The 24,224-nt window shown below is 40.4% G+C and overlaps 1 protein-coding gene across 1 annotated transcript in view; it reads right to left on the reverse strand.

Annotated features, from left to right (window-relative positions):
* The window catches only part of LOC127455198 (ALK tyrosine kinase receptor), a 787,259-nt gene that overhangs the window by 433,463 nt on the left and 329,572 nt on the right, over nucleotides 1-24,224 (reverse strand). The window contains exon 3 of the mRNA XM_051722881.1: nucleotides 17,574-17,720. Coding sequence (XP_051578841.1) covers nucleotides 17,574-17,720 — 147 coding nt within the window. The remainder of the gene's footprint in view (nucleotides 1-17,573; nucleotides 17,721-24,224) is intronic.

A 24,224-nucleotide genomic window follows, 5' to 3' on the forward strand; every position in this document is an offset into this window, starting at 1 on the left:
TTTCTTGGTAAACGGGTGCAGTGACTTTGGTTTTCAAAAAACACAGTGGACCAACACCAGCAGATGACATTGCACCCCAAATCATCACAGACTGTGGAAACTTAACACTGGACTTCAAGCAACTTGGGCTATGAGCTTCTCCACCCTTCCTCCAGACTCTAGGACCTTGGTTTCCAAATGAAATACAAAACTTGCTCTCATCTGAAAAGAGGACTTTGGAACACTGGGCAACAGTCCAGTTCTTCTTCTCCTTAGCCCAGGTAAGACGCCTCTGACGTTGTCTGTGGTTCAGGAGTGGCTTAACAAGAGGAATACGACAACTGTAGCCAAATTCCTTGACACGTCTGTGTGTGGTGGCTCTTGATGCCTTGACCCCAGCCTCAGTCCATTCCTTGTGAAGTTCACCCAAATTCTTTCATCGATTTTGCTTGACAATTCTCATAAGGCTGCGGTTCTCTCGGTTGCTTGTGCATCTTTTTCTTCCACACTTTTTCCTTCCACTCAACTTTCTGTTAACATGCTTGGATACAGCACTCTGTGAACAGCCAGCTTCTTTGGCAATGAATGTTTGTGGCTTACCCTCCTTGTGAAGGGTGTCAATGATTGTCTTCTGGACAACTGTCAGATCAGCAGTCTTCCCCATGATTGTGTAGCCTAGTGAACCAAACTGAGAGACCATTTTTAAGGCTCAGGAAACCTTTGCAGGTGTTTTGAGTTGATTAGCTGATTGGCATGTCACCATATTCTAATTTTTTGAGATAGTGAACTGGTGGGTTTTTGTTAAATGTGAGCCAAAATCATCACAATTAAAAGAACCAAAGACTTAAACTACTTCAGTCTGTGTGCATTGAATTTATTTAATACACGAGTTTCACAATTTGAGTTGAATTACTGAAATGAACTTTTCCACGACATTCTAATTTATTGAGATGCACCTGTATATATATATATATATATATATATATATATATATATATATATATATATATATATATATATATATATATATATAGTAATGTTTAACGTGTCTGTTCATGTATATCATGTCTTTTATTTTGTATTCTAGTTTCTGTTTCATGTCATGTGTTCCCTAGTCATGTGATGTCCTGTCTTCCCTCCATGTTCATGTGTCTTGTTTTCATTGGTTTATTGTCATGTTATCTTGTTATCAGTTCTGTCTGTTCATAGGTCATCTTTGCCATGTGTTCTCCCAAGTCTAGTATTTAAGCCCTCATGTTTTCCATTGTCCCTTGTCAGGTATTGTTGATATAATGTTGGTTCATAGTCTAGCCATGCCATGCCATGTCAAGTCAAGTTTATGTCATAGTCAAGTTCATGTTTATGTTTTCTTTATGTTTGGATTTACTGTTTTGGATTTCAGGTTTGGATTAAATTGCACTTGGGTTCTTCATTTCATCATCATCGTCTTTATCATTGCCAGCGCCAGCAGCCATCGTTACAGAAATACCTGACCTACAATGAACCCAGCAATCCAGCTCCTCTGCCTACGTCAGGGTGGACTTTAAAGAGGTTGTCCTCAAAGACATTTTCCGTTTTGGATTAAATGAGCCAATCTCTTCACTGATGCCAGGCGGTCAGTGTACCCACAGCCTGGCTCAATATATCGACCTCGCCCTGCAGATTATTGGTTCCACATTCACTGTGGGGGAGGCGGATGCTGAGCCAAAGTTCCACGACATGGCCGCCGAGCCAGAGTTCCACGACATGGCCGCCAAGCCAGAGTTCCTCATCATGGTCGCTGAGCTAGCGCCATCTTTTGCTCCGGATCCTGAGTCTGCTCCATGCCATGTCACAGCAATGCCTCAGCCTGCTCCCTGCCATGTCACAGCAACGCCTCAGTCTGCTCCCTGCCATGTCACAGCAACACCTCAGCCTGCTCCCTGCCATGTCACAGCAACACCTCAGCCTGCTCCATGCCATGTCACAGCAACGCCTGAGCCTGCTCCATGCCATGTCACAGCCACGCCTGAGCCTGCTTCATGCCATGTCACAGCCACACCTGAGCCTGCTCCATGCCATGTCACAGCCATGCCTGAGCCTGCTCCATGCCATGTCACAGTCACGCCTGAGCCTGCTCCATGCCATATCACAGTCACGCCTGAGCCTGCTCCATGCCATGTCACAGCCACGCCTGAGCCGGCTCCATGCCATGTCACAGCCACGCCTGAGCCTGCTCCATGCCATGTCACAGCCACACCTGAGCCTGCTCCATACCACATCACAGCCATGCCTAAGTCTGCTCCACACCTTGTCATAGTCACATCTGAGCTATTAGACCTGGAGATGGTTCCCGCCCTTGTACCCACCCTTAGTTCTCCTGAGCAGGCAAGGGGAACTTTCAACTCTCTGACCCTGCCTGGACCCTCCGAGCCCTGGACTCCACCTTGGCCTGTCAGTCCCTCGACATTGCCTCGGCTCTGCGTTCCCTCAGCTCCACTGTGGTCCTTCAGCCTGTCGGCTTTGCCAGGGTCCCTCGTTCCTCTGGCTCCTCCTTGGTCTGTCGGTCACCTAGCTCCACCTTGGCTCTCCGATCCTCTGGCTGCGCCTTGTCCCCCCGATCCGTCAGCTCCACCTGGGACCTCCTTCCCTATGGCTCCGCCTTGGCCCTCAGCCCCACTGGCTTCGCCTAAGTCTTCCAATCCCTCAGCTCCGTCTTGCTCCTCCCTGCCATCGGCCCCACCCTGGCCCTTCGAGTCTTCGGCTACTCTCCGGGCACCAAGTTCCATAATGTCACCCTTCAAGTCTCTCATGGCTCTGCTTTCCTTGGCTCTGCCCCTCAAGTCTCTCACAACCCCACCATCCACAGCTCCACCCCTCGAGCCTCTCAGGGCCCCACCTTCCATTGACTCTGCCCTGGTCCCATGCCCCACGCCCTGTCTCGCCAGGCCACGCCCCAATGTGTGTGTTCATGTATATCATGTCTTTAATTTTGTATTCTAGTTCCTGTTTCATGTCATGTGTTCCCTAGTCATGTGATGTCCTGTTTTCCCTCCATGTTCATGTGTCATGATTTCATTGGTTTATTGTCTTGTTATCTTGTTATTAGTTCTGTCTGTTCATTGGTCATCTTTTTCATGTGTTCTCCCATGTCTAGTATTTAAGCCCTCATGTTTTCCATTGTCCCTTGTCAGGTATTGTTGATGTAATGTTGGTTCATAGTCTAGTGTCAAGTCAAATTTACATCATAGTCAAGTTCATGTTTATGTTTTATTTACGTTTGGATTTACTGTTTTGGATTTCACGTTTGGTTTAAATTGCACTTGGGTTCTTCATTTCATTGTCTTTATCATTGCCAGCGCCAGCAGCCATTGTTACATATATATAGAGTTTTACTATTATATTACAGTTAAAACATTATTTAAACAGTTCTGAAAATAATAGGTAAAAAAATATTGAATCTTTGTGAAGATTCTCTGATATTTGTCAAGCCCGCCAATAAAGCAGACGAGACGTATTAGTCTGTAATTACAATGGAGCGATTTCTGAGACCACCATATTTGAATCCTTCCATTTCAGGGGTCAAACCCAAAAGGCGATGATACGATGAGCAGTATTTAAATGTAGGATTTACATGGACAGGATCAGTTGATGCACCACAACCTTTATGTGTCGTTTGTCAGGAGATTTTAGTTAATGGCAGCATGTGACCTGCTAAACTCTGCAGACACCCTGACACCAAGCATGCTGAGGTAGCAGGAAAACCTTCTGACTTTTTCCAAAGAAATCTTCAAGCCTTTCAAGGTCAGAAAAAAGTTGTCAGATTAAACGTAAAGGCTACTGAAGCTTCATATCACGTTGCGCTGCATATTGCCAAGGCAGGCAGCCAAAGATATGTGTTCCTTGATAGTAGGAGAGGCAGCGGCTTCTAAGCTTGATTCTATTCCACTCTCTGACAACACAGTGGGTTGGCGCATCTCTGACATGACACAGGATGTGTAGGAGCAAGTGCTAGACAGCATCAGAAACAGCCCATTTTTTGCACTCCAGATCGACGAATCCACTGATGTGGCCAGCTGCGCACCCCTGTTAGCATATGTGAAGCACGTGAAAAATATGGAGTTTCTATTCAGTAGTCCTTTGCCTGCCCATTTTTTCTCCACCATTGTAAAAATTATATAATATAAAAATGTTAATATAAAAAGTGTATATTCAATGTCATAATTCAGTTCATAACGTCTGCACTTTTCTTGTTAACATTAAATAATAAAATTAATTAAATAATATCCAACAATGGTCTGACATTAAATGATAAAAATAATTAAATAATATCAAACAATGGTCTGACAATCTGTTCAGATGTGTTGGGTGGGGGGGGGGTGACATTTTCTCATTTCAGAAATGTTATGGTGAAATGTCATACATTTATACATGTATAATTTATTTTGTTAGTAGGCTTTTTATATTTTGCTTGATTCAAATAATATTTGCATTTGAAAATAAAAAGTTGTAATTTAGCACTGCTAAATATCCATCTACAATGTTTATACTGGATATTATCCCCACCACAAACCCAAATTGGTCAGGGGGCCCTAAAATAGTTCTGTGTCCGAGGCCCAAAATTTGGTGCTACGCCCCTGCTTCGTTCAACTACACTTATGCCAACCAGGACCGCTCGGAACATGGGAGTGGTGGTAGATGACCAGCTTAACCTTACTGCCCACATCTCATCAACCGCCCAGTCTTGCAGGTTCGCACTTTACAACATCAGGAAAATCAGACCTTTCCTGTCTGAATATGCTGCACAGCTCCTGGTCCAAGCTCTGGTCATCTCAAGACTAGACTACTGTAATGCTCTGTTGGCCGGCCTCCCAGCTAGCATGAGTAAACCATTGCAGATCTGGTCTTCAATCAGCAAAAAAAGGGCTCGCATCACCCAACTCTTGATTTCACTCCACCTGTAGCTGCCCACATCAAATTCAAGATTTTGACTCTGGCCTTCAGAATAAGCTGTGAAACAGCACCTTCTTACTTCAGTTCACTCCTCCAGCTCTATTTCCCAACTCTCAGCTGTCAATGAACGAGCGGCACCTAGTGATCCCGTCGCATAGAGGCACAAAGTCTATTTCACAATCATTCACTTCCTCTGTTCTGAAAAATACCAAAAGAAAGATGCCCAGGGTCCCTGGTCATCTGCGTGAACATGCCTTAAGCATGCTGCATGCAGGAATGAGGACTGCAGATGTGGCCAGGGCAATAAATTGCAATGTCCGTACTGTGAGATGCCTAAGACAGCGCTACAGGCAGACAGGAAGGACAGCTGATCATCCTCGCAGTGGCAGACCACATGTAACAACACCTGCACAGGATCAGTACATCTGAAAATCACACCTGCGGGACAGGTACAGGATGGCAACAACAACTGCCCGAGTTACACCAGGAACGCACAATCCCTCCATCGGTGCTCAGACTGTCTGCAATAGGCTGAGAGAGGCTGGACTAAGGGCTTGTAAGCCTGTTGTAAGGCAGGTCCTTACCAGACATCACTGGCAACAAAGTCGCCTATGGGCACAAACCCACCTTTGCTGGGCCAGACAGGACTGGCAAAAAGTGCTCTTCACTGACGAGTCGCAGTTTTGTCTCACCAGGGGTGATGGTTGGACTCGCGTTTATTGTCGAAGGAATGAGCGTTACACTGAGGCCTGTACTCTGAAGCCTGTACTTTGGAGGTGGAGGGTCCATCATGGTCTGGGGCGGTGTGTCACAGCATCATCGGACTGAGCTTGTTGTCATTGCAGGCAATCTTAATGCTGTGTGTTACAGGGAAGTCATCCTCCTCCCTCATGTGGTACCCTTCCTGCAGGCTCATCCTCACATGACCCTCCAGCATGACAATGCCCCCAGCCATACTGCTCGTTCTGTGCATGATTTCCTGCAAGACAGGAATGTCAGTGTTCTGCCATGGCCAGCGAAGAGCCTGGATCTCAATCCCATTGAGCACGTCTGGGACCTGTTGGATCGGAGGGTGAGGGCTAGGGCCATTCCTCCCAGAAATGTCTGGGAACTTGCAAGTGCCTTGGTGGAAGAGTGGGGTAACATCTCACAGCAAATACTGGCAAATCTGGAGCAGTCCATGAGGAGGAGATCCACTGCAGTACTTAATGCAGCTGATGGCCACACCAGATACTGACTGTTACTTTTGATTTTGACCAAATATTTACACGTTCAGTTTGCTGACAATAAAAGCAGTTGAAAGTAAGAGGACGTTTCTTTTTTGCTGAGTTTATATCATGTATTCTAAGCAAAATCGCATGCTCCTTTTATCACAGTGCTAACAGCAACATGGCCTTCCTCAGAGTGTGGAGACAGGAAATGTTTCCATGGATACGGGATCCAGCGAGCACTTTGCAAAACCTTTTGCCTGCTCTACCAGTCCAGCAATTTTAGTGGTGAGAGAAACTGCAGATGCACTTCCATTCAGATGCAGCATAAATTTATCAAAGCTTTTTGAAGCAATCCTTTGAAATCCAGAAACTGAAGGCAAGTTATCATGTTATAACAGTAGTACTCTTTCGTAGTTTATACATTGTTGCTCTGTCAGAGGGACTGATTACCCTCCTCAAAAATTTAACAACTAAAGTGATGAAATGAAGTTGTTTTGATCAATTTTCCTGCAAATGTGCACAATTAGGATACATATGATGTAAAGCATGTATTTTATTAATCTGTATTTTATTTCTAGGTAGCCTAGGCGAGTTTTAATCACTGCTTAAATGCCAGAGGTGGCTGACAGCATAAAGGCTCCTCTCAGTAAAGTGACTAATCAAAATGGATATTCAAATGATGCATTTTCATATGTAACCTTTCAAGTCAATTAGCTTATAGCATCACTGATTTTAATGTGCATTTCTCTATATTTCTATTTCTTATATTTTCTTAATGATTTTAATAAACTTAACATTGGTTTTATTTTGATCTATTTTCTAGCAAGTGTTGTCTGCAGGTGTAAAGGTGTATAAAGATTTAAATATTATTTTAAAGGTTTGGTAAAGTGCCAAATGTGTGCCCCCTCAGAAATTTCAAACACCCTCTTCTGAAGTTCTTCCTGGCACCAAAACTGGGTTTCACATAATATCTTGATATCAAAAGTCTAGTGTAACTCATTAAAAGCAACTGAACTTGGTTGTTCATTCATCTAAGCTCTTTTTCATCTGAGATCACTTTCAGACTTGCCTCCCTGGAGATCCAAAATCTTCAATAGATGCGTAAATGTTACTTTCATCATGTAATACCCAGGCCATAGTAGCTCTTTTCAAAGCTCAAATAAAAAAAAACAATTTTCTTAAGTTTATAAAAACACGTCAATGATTTAAGTTCACTTTTCATTGTCACAACTATGTGACAGTCATTTCATATTTGTAAGAATAAGAGATTAATTCAACTTTCTTTGTATAAAAACGTACAACTAATACACCAATCTCTTTCAAAACCGTCATATTTACTTTATGGTACACAAAAATATTTTACAATTACAATCAAGGTAACAGGTTGAAATTTATGGTTTAGGTATGGTGTGTAGGTTAGGGGTTAAAATGAACAAATATCTCAAACACGTGTTCAGAACCCAGAACTTTTATTTTCTTCCGTTGTACACAGAGCTTTTTACATTACTATCATGGTTCTGTTGAGGGTCTGGGTAAGGTGTTATACTTAATGGTAACATTTAAGGATGGGGTTTGGGGTTAAAATTAGGGAAAATGTCATAAACGCGTGTTCGAAACAGAAGTCTCTTCCTTCTGAAGTTGAACACAACAGGGCTTTACAATAATATATTGGTTAGGTTTAGGGTCTGTGTAAGGGCTTACACTTTGTTAGGTTTACATTTGTGCTGACAGACGCTTTGTTCAACAAGGAACAAACAAAACATTGGGGTCTACAAGGACACGAGAGCATGTGATTGGTTGGTGTACAAGTCATACATTTTGTTGCAAAAAAAAAAAAAAAAAAAAAAAAAAGCCATCTCGTGCCATTCTTATGAATTCTCGGGAGATTGGGCTGGACTTACTGGTGCTCAAAGAATTTCTCATGACTTTGTCAGAGATTTTTAGAAGCACAGACTCCACCAATTTCCGAAATTGTTCCCGTTTGGTATCGGTATGTTTTAAGCTTGATTATTGATTGAAAGAGAAGAGTTTAAGTTTCTAATAGATGCAACAGTTCCAGCAATTATGTCTGAAATTTTGTTTTAGTTTTAATTTACATCAACATTAAACACAGGCAGTTTTGAAGAATCTACTTTAAAACTTTTGTTTGAAACTTACCAAGCTACAAGCTAGTCATTGTGACAAGACAGGAGAAGAATGAGGATCTAAATGTAGCCTTTAAAACAAAAAGGTAAACCAGGTAACTCAGAACATAACAAACACAGCATAATACATTTGAAGGCTGACAAAAAAAAAAAAAAAAGAAAAAAAAAAAAAGGGGAAAACAAGGGAACGAGGAACACCTGGGGAACCAATCATGAAAAGAAACTACAAAAGGAACTAAACCAGAATTTCACTGCAAGTCAAGACAAACAGGGAATGTGACACAGCCCCCCTTTTAAGGAGCGGATTCCAGACACTTCAAAAAGCGAAACAAAAACAAACCGTCCATGGGGTGTGGGAGAAAAAAAAAAGGGCATCCAGGGAGACCAAAGCAGATCAGGCGTACGGCCCGGAGACCGAAGAGAAGACCTCAAGGTGGAGACTGGGTCAGGAGTCCTGGGAGGCGGCCGCAGGGCCGAGACAGGGTCAGGAAGCCTGGGAGTTGGCAGCAGGGCCGAGACAGGGTCAGGAGGCAGAGCCGCTGGGGAAATAGTCTCTGGGGGCGGAGCCGTGTGAGGCTAGAGACAAATAGTCCTGGATGAATGGGAAATGACCTCCATGGTCGCAAACATGGGAGGAGACTCGGAAACGACCTCCATGGCCGTGGGCATGGGCGGAGACTCGGGAACAGAAACTTCTCTTCCTCCTCCGGATGGCCGTAGTTGGCAATACTGGCTCTGGGACGGGCGAGGCTGGCAACTCGTTGGCCATGGCAGGCTTGGGCACAGACAATATTTGAGGTAGGGTCTTCATGGACCTACGCATCGACATCAGTGGCAGATCATACAGCTTCGAGACAGGGGCCGTGGATGCAGGTTTTGGCCCAGGGTTCCTGCCATAATCCACTGTATAAGGGGAACCACTAAGTTCCAGAGCCCTCTCCACATAAATCGCCAAGCGTCCAGTGAGAATCAGCCAGAGGCATGCGTTCCCTCAGTGCACTATTCAGACCCCCGAGAAGAAAACCACCAGAGAGTGGTCTGGATAGCGCACTACATTTGCTAGCTCTAAAAACTCACGGGCGTGATCCTCAACTGGACGGTCCCCTTGCTGAAGGAGTAGAATCCTGACAGCCGCTAGAGCCTTTCTTGTTCAGTCTTTCTGTGACGAGACAGAAAGGAATGAGGATCTAAATGCAGCCTTTTAATCAAACAAAAGTAAACCAGGTAACTCAGAACATAATGAAACAAAACACAGGGAACAAAGCATAGCATAATACAGATGAAGACTGACAAAAACAAAAAACAAGGGAAAACAAAAGCTTAAATACACAAGGGAAAACAAGGGAATGAGGAACACCTGGGGAAGCAATCAGGGGAAAACCAATCATGAAAAGAAACTACAAAGGACTACAAAAATAACAGGAAACAGGAACAGGGAACTAAACCAGAATTTCAACATAAAAGTCAAAACAAACAACAGGGAATATGTGACAATCATACTTCAAAGTAGTTAAGCTACCGTCAAGATACTTAAAAAAAAAAAAAAAGTAGTTAGCTACACTACAAAGTGAGAGAGAAAACATTTTAGGATAGTGTGTTTGATTGTTGCCTCAGCTCACTCATCTGTATAGTTTGTAGCATCAATAGTTTTGTTTTTCCCCGACACTGCATGTAGGATACCTCACCCATAATTGAATTTCTTATTGTGGTAGCATGAACAGCCAAGGTTAACAGTTGTTGTTTGAGTGCAATTAGCTGATATTTAAACTAATAACAAAAAGATAAATCCCTTAACTTGTCATAACATAGCTGAAATTATTGTTCCAAAAGCTCTAGAGCTCTCAGCAACTTGCGAGTTAGTGATCAACATTGAGTGTTAATTAGGAGATTTCAACACAGTAATTTCTATGGTGTGTTAAATCATTATTTCCCTCCTTTGGTGTCATTTTGTTATAAAGACAGCAAGCTTAAATCAGTGCCAGCAAAACAACAGACACCATTGGGACCAAGAAACATGCTTAGCAATCCATTCTTACTGCAGTCCATAGATAATGACACAACAGATACTATACATGTTTAGTGTGATCTACATTACGACCTGGCAAGCAGATGGAGCCATAGACAAGTGGTTAGTGTACATACACATGTGGGTTTGTATCTGGCCTGCACTGTGTCCTGATCCTAAGTGCCAAACATTTTAATATGTGAGCTTGGTGTGGGAATACTGCTTTGACCAACCAGGGGCAGGGGGAACTGTTTGGGAAACCTGTTTGAAAAGAATTATCATAGTGATTCCATTTGGTGATGCTAGTGGCACAGAAATTACACATCTCACCTTTAACCTTAGAATCTGAGTCTCACTGTTCTATGAGGATGTTTCTCCTGGAAGTGTCTTTCTCATGCACATGACTTTGCATCGACAGTCAATATTTCTGTATAATATTTTTTAAATATTTCTGTAGTTCAGTTGAATCTTTATGCATACAACCTCCTCATTGTTTTAGTTCTATGTATCAGACCTATGCTGTACGAACAGAGTGTAGAGGTTTGTTCCAGAAGTCCACAGCAGTCTAAGGTCTGCACAGGTAAAGAGGTTGATTAAGTTCAGCAGAGGGAGCCAGATCCCTGGCCACTGCATGCTGCATTCAAATCCCCCCACATGAGTAAATTACTGAATAAACAGATGAATAAATAAACATGTTTAGTGGGAACTTCAATTAGCCGCTTGTTTGACATGGATCGCTGCCACTTGAAACTTCGCTGGAATGTAATATGAGATACTAGCAGGAGAGACCTATTAGAAGTGACAATTTCTAAAACAGAGGAATAACTGTAGCAGAGCTGTAAGCTGCTATTCAATGAATAAAATATTCAGATTTCACTGGAAGAGTGGATTTATATTTTTTGTGCGGGTGAAGGTCGTTGCAAGGGTACCATTTTGATTTGGCCAAAATTTGCTTCTGCCTTTGAAGAAAATTGCTTTGTGGGCTCCCTTTTTTTCCCCCTTTAAAATATACCTTCATCAAATGAAATGTGTACAGAAATTATTTATATTTCAGACTTTTACACTTATTCCCATATGTACAGAGTACTATGGAAGTTAGGATGGCACATCACATGTAAAAATAAAAAGGCAAACACAATATCTCTGTTCCCAAATAGGAAGTCGAAATGTTGCTATCGAATGTTCCAGTACCCTGACATTGAACCCATTCTGCTGAGTTACTGATAAACACCTTCTCCCGTCAGACAATTTTGCATTAATTTAAATGTGTTTACCTTTTCCTGTGGTGCAACTGATAGCGTGTTGCGTCAGCAGCCTCAGATACACAGGTTATTGTGCCACATGGAAACCGGGAAGTAATCACGCTCACGTAATCAATGACGAGTTCAATTCAGAGTTTATTTTTATTTTTTTTACTCCACTGTCCGTTACATTTAGGGTTGCGGTTTTGGGGTAGAATTGATCAAAAATGGATTCCTCTTCACTGTATTACATCATTTACAACTAAAAACTCACTTTTGGTAACCCTCTGTGGACATTTCATCCAGAAAATGGAGCACACATGGTACGTGCCCATACGTTCAAAAACACTTCCGGCTTCAGTCACTGTGGTCAATGTTTAAAATGTTGGTAAGCGCAGAGCGATTTAACTCTAGCTGAAGACATTTAGAGTATCATATTGTTAGCTTAGCAACTTGCTAACATCAAGTTACATTGTAATCAATACAGAGTCCAGTGCAGTCTTCCATGTTAAGTGCTATTTGTACAACATGTGCTGTAACTGTCTATGTACAGCACTCCAAATCACTTGTGATTTCAGTTAGGATGTTGTCAATGTAGGCAGTAGGCAGCTCACTACTGTTTAAAACAAAGCCAAAGTGAAACTTGTGGACAAGATGGAACTACACCAGGATTTTAAAATAATATTAAAATTCCATGAATTTAACTTCTACTTTGCTCAGTTTAATACAGCTCCCATTAAGTGACATAGGCAGTCTTCTTTTATGAAAATATTTGTATTTTTCGTTCTTTCTACACATTCTGTCTCACCAATGTACCACTCTGTCAGCCTTGTCAACGAATCTCTTTGTTGTTCTGGATCAAGCCTATGACTGCCATATCATCTTCAAATTTAATATGTTTAATGTAATGATGTGAGGCAGTCATACATAAAAAAGAGAATACAAAGCAGTAGATGGCACACATCATACAGGACATCAGAATGACAAGTGCATTGTATACCGTAGCCAATGGTCAGAAATCAGGGCTTGAGGAAAAGATGCCACTAAAACTTCTAAAGCTGTTCTGCCTTTTAATTTGTAACTAAACATTTGGTTTAATTTAATCTATTTTATTCTACCTTATTTTACTTATATTACCAACCTAGCAGGGGCGGTGCCAGGATTTTTTCACAGGGGGTGCCGGGCAGGGTACCATGATCAGTCTGTTACATCGTCCGGCAGGGGGAGGGCACATGGCGGGGCCAGGCTTCTGTCAGGCCCCCCCTCTAGAGCCACCACTGCAACCTAGTGATGGATTTAGTAAGTCTGCAAACACTGTAGTGGGATGTCAGATATCAACATTCACTGACTCAGAGGCATGTTAAAAAATTTAGCTAATATGCAGTGGTTTGTGATAATAACAAACATACGTACAATAAAACAAAAACAAAAACAAAAAAACACAAAAATTAGGTCTGAAAACACTGAACATGAAAAAACAATGTGATCTCATGAGAATGCATATGTATTCTTATGTGAAGTTTGGTTCTAGCAAACGTACATTCTCTTACGTTTGCATAGACACCAAAACGTAAAATACTGACGTATTTACAGCATCTAAACGTCATCATTTTACGTATTAACACATACAGAAACTCACAAATGTTTATGTGTACTGTTTGCAACAATTAATATTGAATTCATAAAATTAATCAGTTAATTACATTTAATTTATAATCAATGAGATCAGTTAAATGCCATCACATTTATTTAATGCAGTTGACATTATAATATGACATTTTAACGGTTTAATTCAGTTCTGTGTTACTTCTACTGCCCTATACAACGTTTTAAAGGATTATATCACTTTAAACAAGACTATAAAATAAAAAACTCTGTAATCGTTTAATAATTTATAAAGCATTTAATTTTATGAGTTTTCAGAATATGCCCCAAAAAAAAATAATAATAAATAAATAAATAAATAAACCACAAAAAGCACCAGAAACAGTAATAAAATTAATCCATACGTTTGTTAGCCATAATCCAAATCTTCAGATTGCTTTCTGTGAAGAACAGACTCAAATTCAAGCCTTTTATTTAACAATCTCCATCTCCACCACCGTAGCGCATTGCGCCCGCCATAACCGTCAAACCGTGTTGGTTGTTTTATGGTTTCATTTTCAAAATTAAACAATTGCTGCCTCAAGAAGTATTTCGACCACCGGTTTTATGGCAGTGATGTCGCATGCTCATTGGCTCTCAAGTGTCTTTTGACCGTTTGCGACTGCCGTATTCTGCGATGTATATGTTTGAATGAGATATGACAGAGCTGTTACGGTGTGCATCAGGTGAAGATTTACAGCAATTAATGATTTAAAATCCACTCTCTACCTCACACAAAGCTATTGTAAGCCGTCAGTGAGCACATCTGATGCAGCGCATCGCCCTTTGGACAACTTTTGTACTGAATTTTGCCATTTTTCTGAATAAATTATTGTGATTAAATGTATCTGCGTGTTATGTGTTTTATATGCTAAATAAATGGTTATGATTAGGTTTAGGAGTAGGTGTGGGATTAGCGGCTATAAAATATATATAAATTAATATATTGTAGCAATATATTATTACCACTGTACATTAATCTACTTGTTACATGTTTTTATATTGTTGAAAAGTGGTTATGTTTAAAGGTTGGGGTAGGGTTAAGGAATCTAAAATACACTGCCTGGCCAAAAAAAAGTTGCATACTCTAATATTTAGTTGGACCGCCTTTAGCTTTGATTACGGCATGCATTCGTCTTGACATTGTTTCGACAACCTTATGCAACGTCACAACATTTATTTCCATTCAGAGTTGCATTAATTATTGGACGAGATCTTGCATTGATGATGAGATCTTCTCCAGCACATCCCAAAGACTTTTAATGGGGTTAAGGTCAGGACTCTGTGGTGGCCAATTTATGTGTGAAAATGATTCCTCATGCTCCCTCAACCACTCTTTCACAATTTGAGCCCAATGAATCTTGGCATTGTCATCCTGGAATATGCCTGTGCCATCAGGGAAGAAAAAAATCCATGGATGTTCCACTCTCCACCACCTGTTCTCTGGGCATGCTGCGCGGAAACTCCCCTGAGTCCAACAACTCCAAAAGCTGTTGTGGAATTAATCTTCTGCGATCATGCCTGGCTTTGACCGCTCTAGTTTACTGTTCGAATAATGAATCAAACAAAGGCTTATAGTGCTGCCCAATGAGCACTTTCTGTCATTAGCAGTGTTAAGCATACTAATGTAGGTAATTGTTACTCATCTTTATTCTGTGCCAGCAAAAAATAAATAAATAAATAATAAAATAAAATATAGTGGTAGTAGTAGATCTAGCAAAAGTCTAGTTAAAACTCACACTTCAGCATTACACACAATAACTTAAAGACCACATTAAATGGTTTAGGCAACACAATTTTCTTGCCTGTGTTTCTTTCCTGTGTTACATTAGTAACCATCACAGCATGGCAAAACTATGATTTGTTACCTAGTAATTGCATATTGTATTTATTATTTAGGTGGAGCACACATTATCATTTAAAAACTAAAGGCCACACAACTCCGATTCCAATTTCATTGGGTCTTTAAGTATATGTTAAATTATATTTATGGCTCCGAGCAAGAAAAGCTAGTGGCAAATAAATTATATCAGCAGATGTTTGAGAAAAATTGATGAAATTGAAAAATATCTCATAGAGGATACATTTTTGAAAAAAAGAACCACAGCACTTGACATTTATACCTCAGGTTCCTAATCCTAAATCATTAATTAAAATATTCCAGTGCCCTTCTGAAGCCATAAGATAACTTCATATGAGGAGCAAACCAAAATGTAAGTTAAGTAATTTTAGTAATTCACTGAAAATCTTCCCTTCCACAGCAATTCTCAAATGTCATTCTCAATTCTGCATAATCCAACAGGCTTGCCCACATTCAGTTAAGCAAGAACATACACATTTACGCAAGAACAAATGGCATTTGCCGCAGATGACACACAATGTATATGGACACATAAGATTTCAGAGCTGCGGTGGAGGGGAAAATTGTCAATGAAGTGTGCAATTTTTCTGTTCCTCACAAAAAGCAAACATATACTTCAGAAGACTTGGAATATAGTGCACAAGTCATATAGACTATGTTTATGGTGTTTATAAAACATAGCAGCATGCTGGCTTGGAATGACATGAGGGTGAGTACATAGTGACAAAATTTTCATGTTTGGGTGAATTATTCCTTTAATACGTAGTGACAAATATTTTCTGTGCTCTCAATCTGTATTCATTACACCTGATACATACGGCCGACTTTAAAACTTCTCAGCAACAGTGACCGTACCTTAACCCGCCTCATTACACTGACCCCCTAATAACCCACTAACTTTCCACTGGACTAAATCCTCCCTGGTGACAACCATGCAATACAAGTCCCTGGAGAATGTAAGGGCACCAGCCAATAGAAAGGTAAATAGCCCTGGCATTTCCACACTCTGCATTAATCAAACTTTTTATCCTCTATTTCCTGCCACATAAAGCCGTAGGCCTGAGGACATATGGAGAGCAAAATCATTCACTCGAAGTCCATTGCTTGGAAACTGGTGAAATAGGACAGGGATGATTTTGTTCATATATTTTCATTTCCATTCCAGCCAAGTGCATCAAAGCTTTTTCTGCTGGTCTTGAAAGGCTGTTTATATCTGTGTATAGCCCTTGGTATTTACAAGAATTATAATATAAATAATTTACCTCTCCTTTAATGTGATTAGTTCATGATAAACTAATAGTTCACTCTTATCAGGTCCTTCCACAGGCCTGCTGAGCATGTGTTGTGAGTATTCCATATCTAGGTGTTTCTTCAACTGTGGACACTTTTAGCCCTGTGTACTTTTAGATAATAAACTCTCACAAATTCATTTAATTTTTCAACTAAAAATGTCTAACAATGGGTAACGTATACACACATTAAGGAAAATTATGTATTTTTGTCCCCGAATCATGAATAAATATAACTTCCACCATATATCACCATATCATTCATTCTGAGTTGGAAGTGACAGAGGTGGAAATTACATATTAAAGCTTTTTGTATTAAAAACATAGACTCCTTTGTCTTGCTGAGGCTGACTTTATAGCTTTATAGCATTCATTTCTATTTTAAATACACACAATAATGTTATAATAAAATATAATTATTATTTTAGTTTGAATAAAAATTAACCTCTGGTACATAGATGTGCCTGTAGTACACCCATCTACATGTCAGCATACCCAGTTTTAAGTATGGCTATCATGCGATAGACTACTATCCAAAAGTGTCTTGTTTACAAAGATAGACTTCCCCATGATCGATCTATGTTGTAGTTTCTTTTTGATTCTGTAATAATGTTTATGATCATTTCATAGTGTGTTGGATTCCTGCCGTGCTGCTGTATGTGTCAAAAGAACAAGATCCATGCACGGCTGCCGCAGCGAGGGATTGAACAGCATGTAGAACTGCGACATTTGTCTTTGAAGTGCAGGAGCTGCGCCTGAAGAGTTCATCATTTCCCAACCTTCTCTGCAACCTGACTATCTAATGAGGCTTTCTTAACGCTCATTCTCGCCCCTCACTTTCTATTTCCAACTCTTTTAGGTTTATCTCCTTCTCTCTTTTGCATATCATCTCCATTCCACAGCATTTCAACTACCTTGCTCTCTGAGAAAAAATTAAATTATGATCCATACAGGGTGAAGATCTTCTCTCTGTTCTCTACTTTACCCAACCACATCTCCATTAAACCTCCCATGCCCAGTTATATTCCTGGGATTTAAATCTTGTGAATTAAAGTAGTGAAATGCAGGAAAAGTTGTGACGGGAACCTTTTTACTTTATTTTAGATGGGCAAGAGCAAAATAATCAAAGCCACAATGAACCTAAAGCCTTTTTTTTCCCCTTCACTAAGTCTTTAATTTTTTATCAGATGTGTCTGGGAGTTGAAATGTGTGGTTAAATGTGGCAAAGCATCATTACAGTTGCTTTAAAACAAAGGAAGCCTTTTACCTTCCTCCCACCCCTGGGAGCTTGCTTTTGTCTTCTTCATTGTCTCGTCCTTCACCCATGAGTCGTCTGCTGATGTTAAACTCCAAGCAAACTCAGGATAGTATCCAGGAGGCCCACGATCACATAACTTTCCATTTGTGAAACAATCTGATAGAGAGAGAAATATGATTTTACTAACAGACTGCTTTTAATAATCATTATATTTAGTTGAATTATAATTAGTCAAAACTGTCATTAATACATCACGGCTCGATTACAGCTTGTCAAATTAACATTTGTATATGAAAATAAAGGGTTTTTTTTTTTTTAATATCTGAATCTCCAGACATTTCTAAATCTCTAAGAATATCCTACACCCAAACATGTCTGCTTATGTCTGGATGTGTAATTATGCCTTATGATTTTTGCAGTAGTATGTACAAATCTGAGGCCACATTTAAAATCTAAATTGAACCAAAAAAGAAACAAACCAAAAAACATAAAATAAATAAATACGAAATTTGTAAAATTATGCACAATTACAAAATCACTAATTTGCAAATTTGTGAAACTGAACATGTTAACTCCTTTGTACAAAAGGTTAAGTTTCCTTGCTTCCATTGAGTCACACAGAGTCACAGAAGATTCTCTTTGGAATATTATCAAATCATGCTGGGATAACAAGGATCATCTGATTTTGCACATGTGGAGTCGATTCCAGGTTTAGGGCATGCTGACATAAATGCAAAAGGAACAACATACCAAATACTTAACACTTCCTTAGCACTTTATTAGGAAGACCTGTACAACTACATATTAATGCCAATTTATATAAAATCAGCCAATCCTGTGGTAGCAGTAGAATATATAAAATAATGCAGATATGGGTCAGGAGCTTCAGTTACTGTTCACATCAACCATCAGAATTGGTGAAAAATGTGATCTCATTGATTTTGACCACGGCATCATTGATTGTTGGTGCCAAACGGGCTGGTTTGAGTATTTCTGAAACTGCTGATCTCCTGGGATTTTCACGCACAGCAGTCTCTAGAGTTTACTCAAAATGGTGGCAAAAACAAAAAACATCCAGTGAGTGGCAGTTCTGTGGATGAAAATGCCTTGTTGATGAGAGAGGTCAACAGAGAATGGTCTAGACTGGTTCGAACTGACAAAGTCTAAGGTAACTCAGATAACCGCTCTGTACAATTGTTGTGAGAATGATAGCATCTCAGAATGCTATACTGAGATGCGGGTTGGTGCTGTTTTGGTGGCACGAGGGGGACCTACACAATATTAGGCAGATGGTTTTGATGTTGTGGCTGATCGATGTAAATATGTTTAAATATGTGTTAGCCCAAGGAGGTGGGCTTCCCCAGTTGAGTCTTGATTCCATTGTTAAACATTTTAAACATCTTAGGGAGTTTTTCCTTTTGCCCTTGGCTTCTTCACAAGGGTCTGTAAGGCACTATTCTTTGTAAAGCTGCTTTGGAACAATATGCATTGTGAAAAGCCCTATACAAATACATTAAACAGAATTAAATAGAATTTACATATGTAAAGATTGTACGTTGTTCATTATTTAACAGAATTGAAAAACTCTAGAGAGAGAGTGCAATGTCAGGTGAAAGTAGATAAAATGTCACATGGAGTTTTAATTCAATAATGATGTGTCAAAGTACATTAGCCTAGATTATCTCATAAGCTTATCGCTTAGCTCTGTCATGTTAATATTTATAAAACTCGAATTCATATAATCTTGAATGTCAAAAGCCATTTTTCAGTACAACAATAGCATTAAGCACAATGACATCGAACTTTAATGTGATTATTGTGTCACAGCTCGGTTTCCAATTTCTCGCACTGTGACATCAAACATGCAACACTTTCCCTGTGGCTTTGTTTGCATTTATTTATTTTATTTGTTTATTCTGCTGGAATAGCTTCCAAACCACATTCCAACTATGTTATATTCCAACCACATATCCTTTTGTATTCACTGGAGTGTTAAAAGCACCAGTGGGACCAGTTGTTCATCAGAGTACTGCTGCTTGAAACCCCAGGCAGCGTACAAATTGCGAGCTTTCTGTTCTCTTGCCCGCTCTGTGTGTGTGTGTGTGTGTTTCCTAGGTGCTTGCTGCATTGATTGTTAAGGAAGTCAGATCTTTTATTGCTCAGAAGGCTTAACGGACTCGAGTGGATAAATGTTTTTAGTGGCAACAGTGCTGTGATAAAAGACACCAATGTTTAATAAAGAGTTAAGTTTATTATTAACAATTATGAATACTTATAAATAAAAATGTATTCTGCAAAGTAATATAGTTCATTAATCTAACTGTAGGCTGTTTTTGATTATTAAAGCACATTAATATGGAATAACCAGTCACAGGTGTGTGTATATACAGTAGTTCCCTTTAGTGGGAACTCGAGCAACATAATCACATTGGGACAAGCCCTGAGTGTCACGTGGTCTGAAGCCCTTGTTCAAACGTTACAAGGGTCCGACAGGGACAGCTACCCTTTTTTTTAAGGCTCGCAATTTCTCACCACGAGGCATTATCCCCACTTGTTCCAGTTCCAAGGCCTCCAGATTTGGAGCTCCGTGTGCGGGAGCTGTTTGGGATTTCGACTTTGTGTCTGAGAAGTTTGGAGTGCAAACGGACATCAGGTTCTTCCTCGTGTTTGTCGCCCTCCCCTTGAGCAAAAGCGTGAGTCTCGTCAGACATGCTCTGAGGCCTAGCTAGGTGGCCATTTTCTGATGAACAAAGTGTGCAAAAAAGTTACCATGCACATCTTGAGCCATCGCTATTAAAAAACGCTGTATGAGAGAATTCGTCATTGGAAAGTTAAGAACAAATTGGCCCCTTTGTCCTTATTGTCTTTTTCTGTGTCGTTCTGTGAGAATACACATGAATAAGGCAATGGAGGTGCGGCCCCTGCCTTTCTCTGTCTCTCTCTATCCTCCCTGTTTGAAGCAAACTGCTAGCGGAGGAGGGGATCATGCATGGGCCAGTGAGCCCGGCCGAGTGATGGCGAGCCAACGCGCGGAGTACTTTGTCTGTGCCATTATTCTTTTGGGATTCTATCAGGTGATATGAGGTATTTTAACTCGTTTCTTTTATCTTTCACCCATTCGTGGACCACGCGGGCGAGACAAGAGACACGCATGGCTATCTCTGCTCAATATTTTGGCATGGATGTCACTTTTTTCAGTCAGCTGTTGGATCTGCACACAATGGTTTTACGGTCCAACCAAGTGCATCATGTTAAGGAATGACTTTGAGTTAATATCGGCTCCGTTTGGAATTTCCCTCATGTTTTGCCCCCGCAGCTCGAGTTGGGGAACGAGTTGGTCAAGGTGATGCTTTTGCTCATGAGGGTGTTTCGCACTATCCGGGTACTACACGTTGTTTCCCCATTATATGCTGGGAACGATTTAGTGTCTAACTCGTTTTTCAGTACACCAATTTAGCTCAGTTGCCACCGTAATTTGCACTGGCAAATGATCATTGAATATTTTCAGCTTGAGTTTGGCCTCTGCCTCCATGACCAAGGGTCACCACACATTGTCCCCCCATAAAGAATGCTGTGACATTGTGGCGAACCAGTTTTCTCAAATAAACATCCCCCAAATGTTCATACACATTTCCCCATTCAAATACCAGGGAAAAGGTTTATTCTGTCAGCGTCCCTGCTGTAGATAAATTTCAGAGAGCCCATAATTTATGCCTAAATACAATAAAGGCAAAAACATGATCAAATGCCCTTCAACCAGCCACAGTATTGGAGGAGCGAAGGCTTCTCTCCGCTGTGCCACTAGTTCTGGGGCAGTCATCAAAAGTAAGCCAAGTGCACCATCTAGTGGTTACAGGTTGCGCTGCAGGCAAGAGCCATGCATTAATCCCTCTGTCTGCCTGTCTGTCGGCTTGGCAGCAGCTGTAGGGCATTTAGAACTGGGTACTTCGAACAATAAAGCATGGTTATGTAATTCAATTCAGGTGGGCTCCACCAGTGTTAAATGAGGTTGTTCCGACAGACGTTTCTGTTCAGGAAGCCCCGTTTTTGATTCGGGAAATTCACTCTCTCTTAGAAAAAGGGGCAATAGAAGAGATTCCCCCTTCTCAGAGACAATGCGGCTTTTACAGCCGTTATTTTCTGGTCCTGAAGAAAGATGACAGCTTGCGTCCCATTCTGGATTTTGAGGCGTTTGAATTTCCCTCTAATGAAATGTCAATAAAGAATGCTGATGCAAAAAATAAATAATGTCACAAGTGCAGCTGGGGAATGGTTTGTGACAATAGATTTGAAGGATGTTCATTTCCATATTCAGATTGCGCCAAAGCACAGGCACTTTCTCAGATTCGCATTTGGGGGCGAGTGAATCAATTTTGCATCTTTCCATTCGGAATTGCACTGGCACCACGCACTTTCACAAAATGCATAGATGCAGATTTGATGCCCTTGAGGCTTCAAGGCATCCATGTTTTGAATTATCTCAGTGATTGGTTGGTGTTAAGACCTCGTTTGGGCTTTTTGTCCAAGGTCGTTTCTACATAATTTCACTCGCAAACTATTAATTTTCAGGCTTTCTGTCCTCCCCCATTTGAGTCAGGGGAGCATGAAAGATTGCATATGCTTTGCTCAGTTTGAGCGCTGCAAGTTTATGTTGACCGTACTAGCCAGTGGCATAAGTCAGAGCAGTTGTTTGTGTGCTTTGGTGGCTGTAACAGGGGTGTTTCGGTGTCCAAGCAAAGACTGTCTCATTGGCTTACTAATGCAATTTCAAGCCTTCGCCTTTGGGTATTCGAGCCTATTCTACAAGGAACATGGCATCCTCATGGGCTTTGGCTAGAGGTGCGTCCTTAGAGGACATTTGTATGGTGGCAGGGTAGTCCTCTCCGCATACATTTGTTAGATTGTATAATCTCAATGAGGGTTTGACGCCTGCCTCCCAGGTTCTCTCTGTTGGAACAGGAGTAAACTCATAATTTTCTCTGTTTTATTCAGACGATTTCACTCGCTTGTGCGTCGCTATATGCTTGCGACACGGGCATAGACGGTTGGAAGCTACTGTTCCCATGGCATGAATGTATATCGTTCCGAATGCAGTTACGCAGCTCGAGTTCCTACTACAGGGAACGTATCGGTTACGTGAAACGTAACCTTGGACGAGGGTTTAAACAGAATAACAAAATAATAATAGAATCAAATGAGACAGTTGTGAACATACAGGAAGAGTACTGAGTTATTTAATTTAATAAAGATAGCTCAGATAATTTGATGAATTTGATGAGAAATGTCTGGTATCTGATATCTCTGACTTTTGATTGCGCACTTTACTATCTTGGCAAATGTGAGCACAAGACTATCTGTTTATTTTGTTCTACAATGGAAGATAGAGGTAGTGGTCAGGAAACCTGCATGAAAAAGTCATTATTTTGCAATTCCATTTGGTGCCACTAGTTGCTCTGAAATAAACACAACCTATAAGCCAAAAGTTTCAATTTGCTCTGCATTTAATCTCACTGTTGTCTAGGAGAAATACTTGAAATATTAACATCAACATTATATGCAATTCGCAATATGCAATTACAATTGTTCAAGAAAGTAAATAGGGCCAAAGAGATCTCATTTGTGATTTTCTTTCCCAAAGGTTTTCTCCAGGTTGCACACCATGCAATTAATACATTTCATAAATCATCTATGAATCATTCCCTCATTTAGAGTATGTCTTTAAACAAAAAACATCACATCTTCTTAGTTGAGAGAGTCCTTTCATTTTAATGCCTCACAATTGTCCCTCTGGGCACATCTCGTCCATTGTAAGTTATCAATTGATCTGATTGCCCCAGAAAGTGATCAAGTTCACCAAAAAAAGGCACTCTCTGTCTAATGAGATTTGGTTTTAAAAAGATGCTGCGTTAGAGCGTGTTAATATTTGATGGTATAACACTAGAGGAAGTGGCTGATTTTGAAGAAAAACAGAGCTTTCTTTCACTTAGTGATTTTCATGAACAACTGCTATGGGTCATTTGTTAAAAACATCAGATTATGGTGTTTAAATGCCAGCGGGAAGCTTAGGTCTCAATCAGATGTGAAATGCTATAATGGCTCTTTTTGGTAAAGTATTAGAACAATAAGCTCAGCGTTTGTACATCTGATGGTTACTGTGGGCCCACACATTTAATTGGTTACAGGTCACTAATTTCACTAAGGGGGTATGCGATATGTTGATCTGGCATGATACAGGCTAAAAGAAACAAAACAACATACCACCCCAATACTTTCACACAGAAAGCCCAAGCAAGTTTTAAAGTGGCCATATCACAAGAAATAAAATTTGCCTTGATCTTTTGAGATAAGAGAGTTTGAAATACTTTGAAAATATACAGTTCTGTAACTTTCACTCCTCAAAATTCTGAACTCCCAGTCCAAAAAGACCATTTATTAAGTTGCAGAACTGGCTCATTCTGAACGTCCGCAGCTTTCAAGCGAAATGAATGTGTTATCACATGATCACATAAATTAAAACATCAACAACATTTATTTCATGTTCAGAAACCAACATAATCACATGGGAAGTCGGCATGTTGTTTTCCGAGAGTTCCAATACCCTAGGGTCGGACACAATATGCAGACTCATTGACAAGTGCCATCTCCCATCAGACATTTTTG

This window comes from Myxocyprinus asiaticus, chromosome 17 (genome assembly GCF_019703515.2).
Source record: "Myxocyprinus asiaticus isolate MX2 ecotype Aquarium Trade chromosome 17, UBuf_Myxa_2, whole genome shotgun sequence".
NCBI classification, from domain to species: Eukaryota; Metazoa; Chordata; class Actinopteri; order Cypriniformes; family Catostomidae; genus Myxocyprinus; species Myxocyprinus asiaticus.